This window comes from Harpia harpyja, chromosome 3 (genome assembly GCF_026419915.1).
Source record: "Harpia harpyja isolate bHarHar1 chromosome 3, bHarHar1 primary haplotype, whole genome shotgun sequence".
In the NCBI taxonomy this organism is placed as follows: Eukaryota; Metazoa; Chordata; class Aves; order Accipitriformes; family Accipitridae; genus Harpia; species Harpia harpyja.
Window position 1 is genome coordinate 75,513,607 of NC_068942.1, and position 16,727 is coordinate 75,530,333.

General features: G+C 40.2%; 1 protein-coding gene across 1 annotated transcript in view; it reads left to right on the forward strand.

Moving 5' to 3' along the window:
• KCNH5 (potassium voltage-gated channel subfamily H member 5) overlaps positions 1-16,727 on the forward strand; it is a 167,136-nt gene that overhangs the window by 62,502 nt on the left and 87,907 nt on the right. Inside the window, exon 7 of the mRNA XM_052783445.1 lies at positions 824-1,253. Within this exon, the coding sequence (XP_052639405.1) occupies positions 824-1,253 (430 nt within the window). The remainder of the gene's footprint in view (positions 1-823; positions 1,254-16,727) is intronic.

The window sequence follows — 16,727 nt, forward strand, 5'->3', positions numbered from 1 at the left end:
TGATTGGAAAGGAAATTAACCCTATAAGCAAAGGCATGTGGTTTTCTTGCCAGTGCCTTGTGGTCTGTATTACTCTCACTCAGAAAGGTGATGTGCCCACAGTTGTTAGTTCCATGTTCAATCAGTGAGACTTCTTATAAATAACAAAATATCTAGAGTTTTATTAGCTGCGGTGAAGGATAATATGAGGTGGAGACTGTTGGACTAGAGGAAGTTACCCAGCTACTCCCTGGTGGATGAGAGGAACAATAGGCAGATTTCTCTGTACTTACCCATTACAATTACTTTCTGACATTTCTCTTGAGCACCTGTTAATGCCGAGGGTTGTTGAAATAAGCGGACCCCCGTTTTGGCCAGAATAGCAATCCTCTGCTTGGATTTAATAGAATACTGTTCTCTGAACAGCTTCGAGAAGACTCCACTTGGATGTTGTAGTTCCATCTGTGACTGCTCCTGCACCACATTTGACCTCCTTGAGCTCAAAGCAGAGTCTCCTGTTTACTTCAAACTGGCAAAGTATCTAATCGCTCCTTTTTGTAATAAACATGCCATTTCTCACCTTGGATTCCACAGAACTCTTCTGTTACTTGGAAAGACTGAGCTTGAACGAAGTAATTTATCCACCTAATGAGTGCCAAACTTGATTTACCCCGATGAAGACAAAAGTAGTGGAGGGGGAGGAGGGTTTGATCTTGTATTCTGTCATCTGGGACATGAGAAATTATGTAGAAAGATTTAAAGCAGATGCAGGAATTGCTGTACAGCCTGCTGTCTTAACAAGCAGGATATTTCAGATGAAATAATGATTTTTATTCTTTTCTAGGGGATCAGTAGCCTCTTCAGTTCCTTAAAAGTGGTGCGTCTTCTACGACTTGGTCGAGTTGCCAGGAAGTTGGACCATTATCTGGAATATGGTGCTGCTGTACTGGTACTGTTGGTGTGTGTATTTGGACTGGTGGCCCACTGGCTAGCCTGCATATGGTACAGCATCGGGGACTACGAAGTTATAGATGAAGTCACTAATACAATCAAAACAGATAGCTGGCTCTACCAATTGGCACTGAGTATTGGGACGCCGTATCGATACAACACCACTGGCTCAGGGCAGTGGGAAGGAGGACCCAGTAAAGACTCCTTGTACATATCCTCTCTCTACTTTACCATGACAAGCCTTACAACGATAGGATTTGGAAACATAGCACCAACCACTGATGGAGAGAAGATTTTTTCAGTGGCCATGATGATGGTTGGCTGTAAGTAGAATTTGATTTTATTGTGTTTAAGAAAAAGGTAGCTGTATAGCTACTACGATGGTTGCATAGCACACTTGCTGTAAGCTTTCTTGTCATCCTAAAAAATCTGAAGTACCTGTAAATAATCGTGAAATGAACTTGGAATTATTGAAAACAGGAATTGAAATTGTGAAGCTGCTGTAGCTTTTAAATTGTTTGTGAGACTAAGTGTGGTATGTACGTAAGTGTGCTCAATGATAATTTTATATTGAGTTCAGGGCCTCTTATTTACACTTTAAAGATGGCTTTCGTCGTGGTTGAATGGTCTTGGCTGGAATTTGGTTAAAAGTTACAATGTATATTCAAATTCAGGTAGTCTGACTGAGTTTTGCTTATAAACTTGAACAGGCTTGGAAATGTTTGAGCTGGTTTTAGCCAATTCTCGAAACATTTAGTGATTCCATAAAGTGATTGTGTACTTCATGGCACTGGTTTGACTTACAAGTCCTGATTTTACCTCCAGATTGTGGTGACCTTTGGCACCAGCAAAGCTAGAAGTGAAGGAAATCATAAGACACTATATTGCACCTTTTCTCTGCTTTCTGCTGTTTTGCAGCTCAGCTGAAATAGTCTAAAACCAATATTGTTAAGGCACATTTCTTACTTTATGTGCTACCAAGGTTAGATCACTGAGCAGCTCTCGAGGTTGACAGAAATCTTCAAAATATAGTAAAGACTGCTGAAAATGTTAATATAATTTGGGAGAATTATTTTTCTGTTAAATAAATAATTCTTGGTATTTCTCTGATGCTTTCAATTTTCTGAGCTCCATACAAACACTAAGCAATTATGTAACAAGAGAGCAAACAAAACCTTTTGAAAATAAGATCTGCATAATCTCTCTGATAATTATCTCAGCTAACACTTTGAGCTCATCTCAGAGAAATACTGAACTATAAAAAGGAAGTTTTCTTGCTACAGTCTTTCTAGATCTTTAGAAGATTAAAGCCATTTGTTTGGAGACTTTTAAATGCTTTTTAAAAAGAGGGGTTACAGTTGTAGGACTCTACTTGCAGCACGGTGCAATGAAATTTCTGCTGAACAGCATCGTTACATGATGGCTTGATGTGTTTCAGAACATTTTCAAAGTCCATAAAAAGCAAATCCCCAAGCTACAGCATTAATGAGCTATTGCAGCTAGGCCATAGAAAACCTATAGGTGCTGATTAGCCATTTGTTGAAACTGCTTTGTGGTATTTACAGAAGGCTGGGGATTTGGAGGATGAAGTGGATATAGAACATTTTAAATACTGTAATATTTACTTCCCTTGTCTTTTGTGGGGACTTCTGTTGCCCCGCAGAAGCAATTAAGCAGCTGTGGTAAATGATTTAGGGTCGGGTGAGAGCCATAAAACCATAATGAATAATAATAATAGTAATAAGAAAATAGATACATGGCCTCCGTAAGTGAAAAGGCAATGGAGCTTGTAACCTGCTTTGTATTTGTTCTAGGTGGATTGTACTCTTGCTTTTTCATCTCTGAAACACATGTTAAAGATGGGGAATACACATAGCAGTATCAGAGTTGACATTTACAATAGCCTGTGTATGTGCCACTGGCTGATTTTAATAGTTTTCATAACTGGTACCCACAAAATTATTAAATGTACATGTCAAATTTGTAAGTGGTACCTGTAAGCTTAGTAGTTGGAAAACCATGAGTAGGTTTATAGGCTTTTGGGCAAAGTCAAAAGTAGAATCTAAAATTGAAGAAGCATGGCAAAGGAACAGTTAAGTTGCTTATTGCATAAAAATAATGCCATCAAAATACATGTGGCTTCTCTTGTGAGTGGGGTGAAGAGCATTGTGGCATGCAGGAAGGCTACACACAGAAGAAACCTTTTTAGACTATTTGCAAGTGTAAAAATTCTCAATTGTGATCAAGTGATTGAATCTTTTGCAAACATATCAATGAAGGTTTGAAGCACATCAGTATGATGACTGCTGCTGAAATCTAAAAGGAGTTGCTTAGTTGGTTGAACACTGGTTAGAAAATATGCCAACTTCCAAATAGATACTGGTCATGGACTTTATACTTGCAGTATTTCTGCAAAGAGATCAGACCTGCAGGATTGTATAAACGTGCTTTGCAGTGCCAGCTACTGAAAGCAGGACAGTCTGAACACCAAAATGGGACAGGAAGGCAGAATAAATAGCCAATGGAAAATGCAGTTTCTCAGGCAATCAAAGTGGCCAGTGAGCTTGGGAAAAGGATTTGGCCCCAAGAAAAAGTGTAACTAAGAAGTGAAAACTATTCAAGTTGTTTTCAAAACAAGATGTTTTAGTTTTTCTTTTGAAACAGTATTTTGAGATAAACATTCAGCAAAATTCAATTAAAGTTCAATCAATAAAAACTCTGGCCCCTGAACTGACTCCTGTTATAAGCAGAGAGACTGTGAAATACCTTTGGTAGTTCTCCCCCAATAGTTTGCTAACACCAATAGTTGATATTGGTAGTGTCTTTTCTAACAGACTGTGCCAAATAAATGTCTTAAACTTAGCAGTGGAATTGAAGATAGTAATTCATCACAATCCCAGCTGCCTACTCATGCAAACTGCAGATACGAAAGAAAATCTTCACTGCGTTGTCAGCTAGCAGCGGCTTGTTCTGCAAGCCCAAAGTTTCCTATTCATGCTGGCAAAGTTATCAGGACCTGGGAGGAGTATTTGGAGAGATTTGCAAATCCTTCTGGTGGGCAGGATTGCAAAATGGTGTACTTGTTAAAAATAGCCAAATTAAGATTCTGTACCTGCTGATAAAGCATTGCTCGGTGCGGGGCGGTGGCGGGGGAAACCCAGATGAATGGGGACGCTTTTCAATTTGATTGGCAGTTTGTCACTTGGTTGTTCACTGAGGATGGAATCGGGTGGGATATTTAGACTGAAATACATCACCTGTCTTGCAGAAAAGAGAGCTTTGAATAACTTAACTTCATCTTGTGGAGCATACTTCAGATTTCTTTTTGCCTCACTTGCTTTTTCTTGGTGTCCAGTGCTGTTCAGCAATATTTTTTCTGTTGCTTCTTGACACTTGAAAAGCTAAAAATGGCAAACATAAAGCATCCTACAACAAGGAAGCAAGGTTTTTACAAGGGTTATTGTTTAAATACCTACTTTGCATTTTCTGCCTAGAGTTGCTGAATATGCATTGAAAATCTGATTTTTATAGCTCCTTTTGTGTTGATATAGGTAATTTCGTCCCCTCTCTGTGTGGAACAGAACAAATCGGTAGGTCCGTCAGATGCTTTGAATGGACCAGGAATCATTTATCATTCAGGAAGGACCTTTCTCATAAACCTCCCATTATCTTCTGTCAGCTCACAGCCTCTAGCAAGAAACTCAGTCTCTGCTGCTGCATGTTGCTCTAGCTCAGTCCACAGGAAGTTTTAGGCTTCTGCAGCACAGGCATAGATGTACATGGAAAACTAACTGAGTTTGTGCCTTTCACAAAAAGGAATGTATTAAGAAAGAAGCCAGAAAGGTACTTTTGGTTTGTACGCTATTACTATCTTGCAGCTGAGCACAGCCAGGACTTCAGTGAGCAGAAAGTCTGTAAAAGGGAAAAGGCATTTTGGGGAAGGTGGCAATATGGCAGGGCGAAACAGCTTGCAGAATTCAGGAGAGATGGGGTTTTCTGAAGAAACAAATGTGAATGTTTAAACGACAAGAGTTTGTGTACTGCCATATGCCTTCTTTCCTCCTGCGCTTCCACTGGGAGAAAAGTGGCCAGCTTCCCAGATGGCAGCTCAAAAGGTCCCTGATACACTTCTGCATGCTTCTTGTGTAACTGGGAGCAATCGGTTTGCCTCTGTCCATGTGTAACAATGAAATTGCTCTGAATGACATAGAGCAGATTGCAGGGTCAGCCTAGCCCCATAAATATGGCATTTACATGAGTTAGTTTATCCAGCTGAGTTGGCTCAACCCAGCACATACTGTATCTAAGCAGTAACAGAAATCCAGTATATTCCACTGGTCACTGAAATTCCCTGATGATCCTTGCTGCAAGGGAAGGTCAGAACAAGATATTGAAGCCAGGAATGTCAACGAACGTTGAATACTTCACCGTTTCTCAGCATGTGAAGGTCCCAGAAGAATCTCTTAAGTCATCTGTCAGACCCCAGAAGAGCTCAGAAAGGGTGCTTTGTTGTTTTTGCTTTAGGGAGATGCTTATATACATCTCTTGCTTTGGCTTCTATTTACTTCCAGATTTATGGGGAGGTTGTTGTGGGGGAGAAATTATTTTTCAGTGACTGGTTTTAAATTATGGTGAGGACAGGCTTGTTAATTCAAGTTGGTTTTGTGTATGAGCAGAAGAATTTGTTGCAGTGATTGTATGGGATACCTTCTCTGGAAAATTGGTCATTTCTGCTGGCCATTGGAGCAATTTCTAGAGAGCTCTTTCTAAAACTCAGTTTCTAATTTCATGGCTTGAAGTGCTGACTTCTTGTTTTCATCTTAAAAATACCCAAGATGATGATTTGCAGGTTGGAAAAGAAAACAGATGTGATTGCTATCACTTTGACCCCAAGTTGTTATTGTTCAGGGGAGAGCTGATGAAGGAGAGTGTGGGTGGGTTCCTCTTGATACCCTGCTCTGCTTTTAATTTTACTAAATGGAGAGAATAGGACAAGCTCTTTCCTATGGAGATCGGGTGAGATGCTCTCATCTGAGCCACCCCAGGTTCTAAAACCTCCTGTATTGAGCAATGGGTGAACGATGCTGAAAAGCTGCTGGTTGCTTGTGGCACCCTCCCTTGCTGTTCCTCAGCTCTTGTTTTAGAGTTGTGACACGGACTGCCGCGGGCTGTCAGTCATCTCTCCATTGATCTGCCAAAACCTAATTCATTATTCAAGTGGGTTCTTTCATTGTTCAAGTAACATTAGTCAGTTCCCTGCCAATATATGGTAGTTAGCCACTTGAGTGCTGTTTGTATGAATCATGGAGGTTTATCTAGTAAATTTGTTAAGCAGTGGCAAAGCCCACGCACTGACACAACAGTGTGTAATTGTAGGAAAGCGCTTGTCTGGCAGACTTCCAGACAAGCAGTCCCAAGAGTCCATAGGATTTAATTTTTGATCCCGAGGAAAATGTATGTGTAAGATAGCACCTTCTAGCAAAAATCGCTACCAGTAACGTAGATTAAATCATATTTTTTACAGCAACAGATAGTAATGTGAGAAAGCTTTACAGTTGTAGGAATTTATAGGCCTGAGTGTTTAGCTATGGTTGAAATCCAACCCTGCTCTAAAGGTGTCCTACAAGAGTCAGTCCTGCGTAAGGCCATTTTCTTTTCCTGCTGGGATTTGGGGTGTGGGAGAGACATGGCTCTGCGTCACCTGTCCAGGAGCCGCAGAAGGGTTTGACCTCTTCAGCAGTAGACGACTTGTGCCAATTTTTGAGCTGCTCCTTACAGTTTCTTAAAATGTGGGCCTTGTCCAAATCTCGTTGAACAAGAGCATGGCCCCACTAGTGAGCTCTTAATTGCTTCAGCTACATAGGGATGTAACCCTCAAACTGCGTTTGGCAAGGTGGGGTGCAGGACGCTTCCACAGCAACCAGTGTGAAGTGGCTGGAGAGCTGGGTGATAACCTGCACCCCCTGGAAGGAGCACTTGCAGGTTATTACCAGGTTGGACTTGGCAAAGTTTTGAATGTCCTACAGAATTTGGCCCGGTGAGGGAGGGATGAAGCATCTTCTCGCTTCTTCATGGTCTTCTATATTGTATGATGTGTATCTACTACACGGTTTGGCAAAACTGCCCTGATCAAGGCTACTGAGAGGAGGGCACAAGGATGCTTCCCAACTAGGAGCTCTTCTGTGTGCAACTGCATCCCTCCTGCTCCTCTGCACAAGCATGCATCCACCTGGAAAGGCTGCAAACTCAGCTGTGCATTAACAACTATGTCTCAAAGAGCATTTTATTTAGGGGAGGTGGAGATTGTCTGGAGGAATTAATTAGTTTCTAATTGGGCTTCTAAGGGATGTAGGGCTAACGGAGGAGGAGGTGTTGATGTGGTGACTGCCTTGCAGTAAAGAACTGCTTGACCCAGAGTGGTTTTAAACATTGAGACAGGATGCCAAAGATTTTCCCAAAAGGGCTGATTTGGGTGTATTTCTAGCTGTCTTTTTCTGGGCAGGTTGGCATTTGACCTCATCACCAATATCCCGCTGGATGAAATACCAGAAGTAAAGCTGTGCATCACCTCTACACCTTGTCTTTGAAGTGAGCGTATCTTGATATTTCAGAGCTTGAAGAAAGGTTTTCAAAAGGCTGCAAGTCACCTAGAAGACTAGGGGTAAAGATTTCTATGCAACTAAGTCAGTGATACAAGTTATAAGTGAAACTGGGGGTAAATTTATTAGTTTAGTATTTCAGATGAGGCAATGAGAAAGGTGGTACATTCTTTAACATCCAAATCAAGAGAGGGTAAAACTGTTCATTCACATGTACCACCAGTGCACACAGAAGGAGGTGACACAGAAAGTTACATGAAGTTGCCTTTCAGTGGAAATTTCCCCTTTTGAGTACCATTGGAAAAGCATTTTGACGCTTTAACTGCTGGACCATAGTCCAAGTGCTACCAGCTCTACAAAGCAAGGATATCAAGATTTTTCTGTGATATGTTTTAATTACTAGCAATTTCAGTTATGTCTCACAGCTGGAGCAGATGAAGTGTTTCCAGGAAGGGTATTGGTCTCAGTGCATCACCCAAACTTGGCAATCTTAATATTCTCTGAACAGCTACATGGAAAAGGCTTAGAGTATAAATGCATCAATAGCCTACAGTAAAAAACAAGTTACTCTTAGGGAGTAAACAATCTAGCATCATCCACTTTTTCATGAAACTTCAGTCTAAGAGTGAGATTGGCGTGGATACAAGGGTAATTGGCAGAAGCACCACGGGGGGCATATGTGCCTTGTTTTGCTTTAACTCTGACATGGCAGTAGATTTTTAGATATTCGGGTTCTAGTTTATAGCAAAAATGTATCTTTATATAAAGAGCTTTAAAACTGTAAAACAGCCTCTTTGGGAAGCTTTATGGGATTTTTTTTACAAGGTTATAGCTAGTGTGTGTTTATGTAAGCTTTACTTTTATTATCATTGGCTTGATATGTTTAAATGAATTTATGGTATCAAGAGAGGTGGGGCAGTGAGTGGGAGAGGTAAGAATGAAGAAAGAAATGTTGTTTCATGCTATTAAGCTATGTTATTTAAAACAACTGAAAATGGCTGTTAAATAATGAGACATAAATGTGGAAAATCAACCTTTACATAGTGCTGTTGCTCACACACCGCGCAAGAAACCACCTGAGATGGTCCCAAGAAGGATTATCAGGTTGTCCTGGATTACTCATAACATCTGTATCTCTCAGGAAGCAAAGTTTTAATTAATCCAACTAGATCAGCAAATACATCCGACTAGCTCACAACACAGCACAGCTTTATAGCATATTGTGCTAGAGGGATAAACAAGTCTTAGATAAAAGATAACCCCCGAGGTATTATACCCTTGGATGGAAGGGGCTAGGGAGATTGTTCGTGTTTTTCTGTTCTGAAGTTTCAGAAAGCCAAGTGAGTGATCTAGGCCTGTGTCTGCATAGAGATCCTTCGAAATCTGCAGGGCTTAATTTTGTATACTCATGAGAAAATACCTGTGTGTGGTTGGCATTCAAAAGGAAGAGTTACCCAGACAAGTCAGGCCAGTTACCCAGCTAGATCCTGCCTGATTTCAGTGGAGCTGTGCTCCACAGTGGACACTGCTTTTCAGTGGGTAAAAGACGTATTTTCTGTTAAATCTCCTTAATATTGGCCTAGCTTTACTTGCGGAGAAGTGCTATGGTTTATCAACCAGAGTGTAAGGAAAGTTGTTAGGATGGGCAGTGGCATGAGGAGACAAGTTGTTTTAGGAAGTGTCCCGTTGTAGAAAAGTTGAATCATACCAGTGAATCAGGCCTTAAAATACTATTTTTTCAGGTCAATCAAGAAATTCCCATGCCTAAATTTTGTTAGGCTGAGTTTTAGAACTGAAAAACTGACATCGCTGGACATCCAGAGAGGCTGATAGATAGAGCTGGGTTTTTTGTGTTGTTTTTGTAAAAGAAATAAAAAGCCCAAATCTCTGGGAGGTTTCATTATTGCACTAATGCCTGTGGTATTGTAACATGTTTGGTGGTACTAAGAGATATCAGGTAATTGGATAAAAGATGACGGATACTAGTTCTTCGTTTCTCATTGCTTCATTTCTATAGGTCTGAAGTAGTACAATGTCATGTTCCTCTTGAAAATACTGAGAGCACTGAGGACTGAGCCTGCATGTCTCTTATCTTCATTCATCTTTCCTGCAGCTTTTTCTGCAAGAACCTTGGTAGAATCAGGAAAAATTTTCTGCTGATGAAAGCGTACCCTACGTGGGAGTATGACTGCAGGTTCCTCCTTAAAGAGCTTTACGCCTTTCCCATCAATTTGGAGGAAGGACAGGATAGCATCCAAAATGGCATTTCTCCCTTGGGTACCTGCTGTGCCTCCCTGCCAGTGCTGAGTCAAAAAAAATCCAGTTGTGCTTCAGTTGGAATATTTTGGTCATGAACGGTTAAAACTAGTTTTATTCCACTGGCCAGCAGCCAGAATGGATTTGTCAAGATGAGTTCATGGCAAATTAATCTGATTTCTTTCTTTGACAAGATAACTGCCTAGTGAATAAGGGGAATTTAGTAGATACGATACATCTGAACTTTTTAAAAGGCTTCTGACACTTTTCTACGTAGTGGTCTCATAGCAAACGAGTGAAAGATGATCTCAACACAGTCATAACAAAGCCGGCAATAACTGATTTAAAAATCTCTCTCAAAAAGTAATCAAGGGCTTCACTGTCAAACCTGGAGGGAATTGCCAGAGAAGTCTTTGCCCCGCATGTGATTTTATTCAACACTTTCATTAGCAGAGTTGAGTGACAGAACAGAGAGAGAGTACATTGGGAGAGTTATGGGAAGGATTGCAAGTGGTTTAGATGACAGCATCAGAATCCATAATGATCCAATAAATTGGAAGGGTGGCCCGAAATCAGCAAGGTGAAGTCAGTAAAGGCAAGTGCAAAGCACCACGTGTAAAGAGGGCAAATCAAATGCATAAGTGCAGTATAGGGAATAACCAGCTCTGCTGCTGTGAGGCTGGAGAGGATCTTGGAGGAAAAGGGAGGGGGAAAGTGATAGGCAACTGCACACAATGTAACACAACAGTGGGCTAAAACCTGTAAATCTCTCTCTGGAAAGTATCAGGAGCAGTGTCTTAGGCAAGCTGAAGAAGGCATTTATTCTGCTGGGATTAGGGCTGGTGAGACTTTTTTTTTTTTTTTTTTTGATACAGGGCTTTAAGAAAGCTATAGACCAGCTAGAGACAGAGGAGATCAGTAAAAATTTGTTACAAGGCAGGATCTCAGGGGAACAGTTGGAGGAACTGACTTTGGTTTAAGCTGATGGAAGCTGAAGGGGAACATGAAGATTGACTTCTACCATGGAAAGAGTGTGCTTGAAAGGGAAAAAAATGTTGGTCCTCTGTGTTTTCTGAAGGGCAATCAGGTCAGTTAGGAGGGAAAGAAAGACTGATGTTGGAAACTGGAGTTTCCAACATCAGTCCAGAAAAACTTTTCAGTTGTGGATAGATTCAGACCATGGGCAAAGCCACCACCGGATTTGGCAGACTCCACTTCATCAATGAGTATCTGTCAGGCTTGCTCCAGGTATCCTTGCTCCTGCCTCAGTATGGCAATTGGACCAGGCAATCCCTTGAGGTCCCTCCCAACCCTACATCTCTCTGATGTTGCAGGGAGAATAAGGTACAGCTGAAAATCTCTGTTATGTGTTAAGCAAGACAAAGCTAGCAAAGCTCACTTGCTGTAGACGGTTGACCATCCTTTAACATTTAGTGATGTTTTATGGTCCGTGATGTAGTGGCTGCAAGTTTGCACTGCATATTCACCCTATATCACTTCCATATTTGAACTGTAAAATGTGCATGCACGTGCTGGGGTACCCTCATCCTGGGGAAGTTTAGCTCCCTGTGGAAATGCTGCTGTCATCCAAATTGTGCAAGGCACTGAGAGGTGAATGGGGTTGTCCAACACTAAAACAAGGTTTTAGTAGGATTTTTTTTCTCAAGCACAAGGGCTGCATGGTACCGTTCATATTCTCATGGAAGGCATTGTTTGGAGCTGACAAATCTTGATTCAATTATTTATGGAAGACGAACCTGTTCTCACTGTGGGTCTGAATCAAGTCCATCTGCAGGAAACAGAGGGAAATTAATTTCAGTAGAGGAGTTTGACTTTTTTTGGCTTTAAAAGTTTTTGTTACTGAAATATAGTTCTCAGCTAAATGTTCTTGCCTCAGTGTTTTCATCAGGACTTTTGCATTAAGAAAATAAAGATTTACACTAAAGAAAGAGAAAATACTAATTTTATCTTGGATATTTTATTTTCTCCCTCCTTCTTCCTGACTTTATTCCTCTAAAATATATTTTTTTAAAAATTCCACATCTTTTGGTATTATCCACTGGAAGAATAGTAGAAGGATGGAAGTAGAATCTTCCTTAAAGATTGAGAGAAAAAGAGACTTGGGGGCGATTTTCTCACTTTCAAAAATTTCTCTCTTTTTCCAGGGGAAACTAAGTAAACAGGTAAAAGGAAGAAGGCCAGCAGATAGAAAAAGATATTTTTTAAAAGTTGAAAGATTAATAAGCTTTTATATTATTTTGTCTACATTTTTGTTGCATAATAACATGAAGGGTTTTCTAATAGAGCAGAATATTTAATTTCTTCTAAAGTATGTCATGAAAATTAAACCATATTTCAAAGCTCTATTGTGAAGCATAATCAAAATTGAAATGGGATGAAATTGATAGAAAAGGGGTTATATATATCTGCCACTGATTTCTACATGGTGGTGTGACAATTAGAGATGGCTTGGAGGCTGAATTCCTCTGCAGGAAAAAGCCCAGCTCTATAGAAGTGGCATCGTGTCGAGTTCTGTGTCAGTTTTCCCTCAGTGGTCAGTTTTGAGGTAAAAGCCCCCTAAATTGGATCTTTCCTGAGGTTGGAACACTGGAAGCAGCAGTGATATCTGTGTCCCTTCAACACTTGTGTTTGTGTGTGCACATGCCAACATTAATGGTAGCAGCAAGGGAAAAATTGTAATTCTTACAATGCATTGGCAAGGTTGAACAGCTTTAAAGTATCATCAGTCGTCACACAGGCAAACATTATCTGCCTTTGAATGGGGTGTTGCATCCTTTAAGTCTCATTTCTCTTGCCTCATATGTGATCGAATGACGTTAGGTTAAAGGTTAGGAGGGCAGAGCGAGGTGTAATGAATCCTTACCTATTTTTTAAAAGCATTTAATCAGGTTCTTCGGTCCTTCCTGAACTGGGACCTTAAACATGCGGTGCGTTTTAATCACTCGAATTAGTCCCACTGACCTCATTGTTGCTTTATGCGAGCTTACCTTTAAGTGTTTTTCTGGCCACAAGCCATAATGAAAGGAACATTTCTGACGTTTAAGGTTTATGGGTGGAACTTCCAAATATAGTCAAGAGGGAATTAGGAGGCTAAGTCCCGTTTGAAGGTCTCTAGGACTCATGCCTAAAATTCATGTAGTCATATTGTAAAACCTCACCATCCATTTCAGCAAGTTCCTGTGTATGGAAATTATTTTTTTACATGATATGCTTGAATGATCACCTGTTTGGTAAAGACACGGGAACAAACTATAATTCCTTTATATGATGAAAGGACTAGCTTCATTTGCCCTTCTTCTTCCTCTTTGACCAGAAACATTTAAAAGCATGAAATCTGATGGATGCTTCCACTCCATTATTTTTAATAGGAAACTGAGGCATAAAGAAGGTTTATGCCTATGACTATTGACTGTGCCTCATTAATGCAGACATTTCCTGCTCAAATTGATAGCCCACCTTACCTAGAGGAAATGTAACTTTCTAGTTAATCAAACACAATCTTTCTACATTAGCACTTGAAAGAAAAAAAAAAAGGCAAGCAAGTCAATAAGGTAAGAAAGAAGTTCAGAAAAAAGCTGCTGGCATCAGTGCCATACTGGAAAATATTGAAAGGGCTGGAGGACGTGAGTCTGAAATAATTAAATGTAGGTGAAGATTGGTCATGCAAGAAGGAGCTTGTAATCAAATCTTCTTGTCTGAAGATGAATGAAGTGAAGGAGAAGGGAAAAACAAGTGTGTGAGATGCTGTCCTGGTTTCGGCTGGGATAGAGTTAATTTTTGTGTTATCAGCGTTATTCTCACACTAAATCCAAAACACACTGTACCGGCTACTAAGAGGAAAATTAACTCTATCCCAGCCAAAACCAGGACAGATGCCTACAACACCCGTGGCATGGTCACAGCCCTTGGAGGTCCTTGGCCAACCTTCCCTTTCCCTGTGCACAAGGTCATTTTATCAGAGAGGTCTGTGTAGTGACGTGCAAGACTGTGTGCCTGTGCTTGCGTGTCAGTGATGGTGTGTTGAGCCCTATCGCATATGTCTCATTTGCAGCAGGGGCTGAAAGCTGGTCCTGCTGAGAAGCAAAACACAGGTGAGCCTGCTGGTGGTCTCATGGGACCTTGCAGGAGCTGATGTGGTTGGTGCCACAGAGTACCTTGTCCCCTTTCTACTCCTCGGGTAGGACCAGGCAGGTGCCCATGGTTACACCCATGTTGAGTTGCTCTGCTGTCTCTTCTGGGAAGTCAAGGGATAGCATTGGCTGTTAAATGGGATTTTAAATGGCAGAATTAGAGATATTTATCTGAAGCATTAGTCTTCATTTCAAAATAATAAATCTTCATTGACAGAACTTCCTTAGTATTTTTCAGGGATCATAACAGATGCACATAATTTGTGTTGTGTTGATGGGCTTTGGAGCAGGATTACAATTTTAGGAAGCTAGTGACTTCATAGATCCCACAGCCTGCTTTGTCCATTTTTGGGAAAAAAAAAACTTTTCCCAAGCTTCGAAGTGGGACCCAGCACTGCAGCTGTTTTACATATTCTACCAACTGCTAAAGAAGAAATCCAGGAAAGCACAAGCTTAAATCAAGTTTCTGTGTAACCTGTTAAAAAACCCCAAACAAACCCAGGAATATCAGAAAGTATTAATGAATTAAATCCTAAAGCGCTTTGCTAAAGAGAGGACTTAATGATAAATATTGGGGCCCTCCCAAATAAACTACTCTCTAGCTGTCTTAGGAGCAAGTGAGATTTTAAACTCCCCTGCATTACAGACAGAATAGCGAGAAAATTATTCATATGGTTTAAACATGGTTGTGTTTTTGTTTAAATGCTTCTTAAAAGCAAGAGAAGCCATTAAATACTTCTAAATGTTTGCAGTATTGTAAGGGGTGATTAGAGCCTTTGGAAGGAGTTTAATGGAAACTGCATCAGTATTGAACACCCACATGAACACCCAGAATAAGAGGGGCAGGAAGCCGAGCTGAGCAGATTTGGTCTAGCCTAATTGGTCAGATTGTTGTTGTTGTCTTTACAGTCTATTATTGATACACAAACACGCTGTTGAAGAATTAGTAATCTAAAACATTGCAGTTCATTAGAGTTTTTAGTGGTGCTCTAATAGCCACGCTCCATCTGGATGATAATAAGAAATAATGGACCGTAGAGAAGTTATGCATCCTCACCTTATAATCCATTTTCAGCCAGCTGAGAAAGCAACAAAGAGGATGTTTGCTGAAATATATCACTTTACGATTATAAATTCGAAGGGAACAGAGTCCTATGTTCTTTATCTCTGCGCCAGATATTTATTCCTTTCTTCCTTTGCATGCTGCACATACATTTCTAACCAAATTTACACTGTGGATAAAGGTGTGTCGTCATGTCAATATGACACAGACTTCTCTGCAGTGGCATGATATTTTTAATGGTTTTAATGTTACTACAATAAGAATGTCAGAATGAAGCAGACTTTCTCATAGTTTATTGTCTTTCAGGTTATAATTGTAGCAACAAAGCATCTTCACGTATAATGGCAACACATGGAGGTTGTTAACTAATGTGTTTTCATGTGTTCATGAAAAGGAGAAGGAGTCAGTTGTGGTCTCTTTTAATTGGTAGCATTAACAGAGGAACAAGAGCTTTTGGGTAGAGATGTCTAAAGGTTAAGGCTCTCATCTAGGAATGTGAAACCTTTAGTTTCATTTCCAGATCTGACATTTGGTAGAATTGTGGACTTTGGCATTTGATAAATTTTGTGGTTCTTTTTTCCTCTCCAAATCTATGCCTGATTTATTGGTTTAAATGTTAAATGGCTGGGGGCAGGAACTCCACATGTTTTTGTACAGTGCCTACCAAACCATGTTCCAAGTTACAGGGAGCCAACGAAAACAGATGAAAATGTTCCAGGAATCAAAAAAAAAGGAGTCCGACTGCACGGAATTAGTCTGAATTTCTGTAGTTGACTCCACGTAACTGGTTCAGACCTCAGTTAAATTCAAAGAGTGCAGGAGGCATTTAATTTTTACCAATCTACAGTTTAAAAGCTTAGGAGAAGGCAGAAGTAAATGGGGGATACTGTCCATTGCTCTGGCCAATCTAATAGCCTGCAGTCAGGATATTTCATGATAGCCAGAGTTCATGTGGGTCTGAGCCACAGCATTTGTGGGAAGAAATCAGATGAACCTTGTAGTTCATCCTGATTGAAAAATAATAATAATTATATATATATATTTTTTTTTTTCTTCAGGGGATGCAGCCTACCAAATAGGACTGGAGCCAATTCTTTCTACCATGAGCAGTATGTTCAATGGTAAATAGTTCCAGGATTAATATAGCCAGGGTACATGGGAACAGTACAGATTTGTGCTGAAATTAGTCCCTGTCTCTTGCTTCTCATAAGAATGTGATGAGCATATGTAGGCATAAATGCACCAGTCCAATACATGCTGATCTTTTAAACTGATATATTAGCATGTTTAAGGCAGAGCCAATATTATTTAGTAGAATGGCAAGATATATATGGTTGACATGACAAAGCCACAACAGGTATCATCTGCTGTAAATCTACAAAAGATTTGGAAGTCCCATCATAGACACTGGAAATGTGAGTTGTTTAGGATATTAGGCAACATAGTCAAAACACTGATACAGCTTTAGGGAGTTGTGCCCCGTTCACTTTCAAAGGGATCTTGGCTTTTACATAACATTTCCTTTTTTCTGAAAACCTTTCCCATTGCAACCAACATAGAATATTTTAAGTGCATTTAGGATCTGCTCCTTGCTCCCTTTTTACCCCCCAAAACCAACACAGAAATATTAGTTATAAAAAGGAAATGTGAGATAACAGCTACTAAACAGGCAAGATTAAGATAAACCATCAAGCCATTACTCTGAGGTCCCTGACCTCTGAGCTCTAG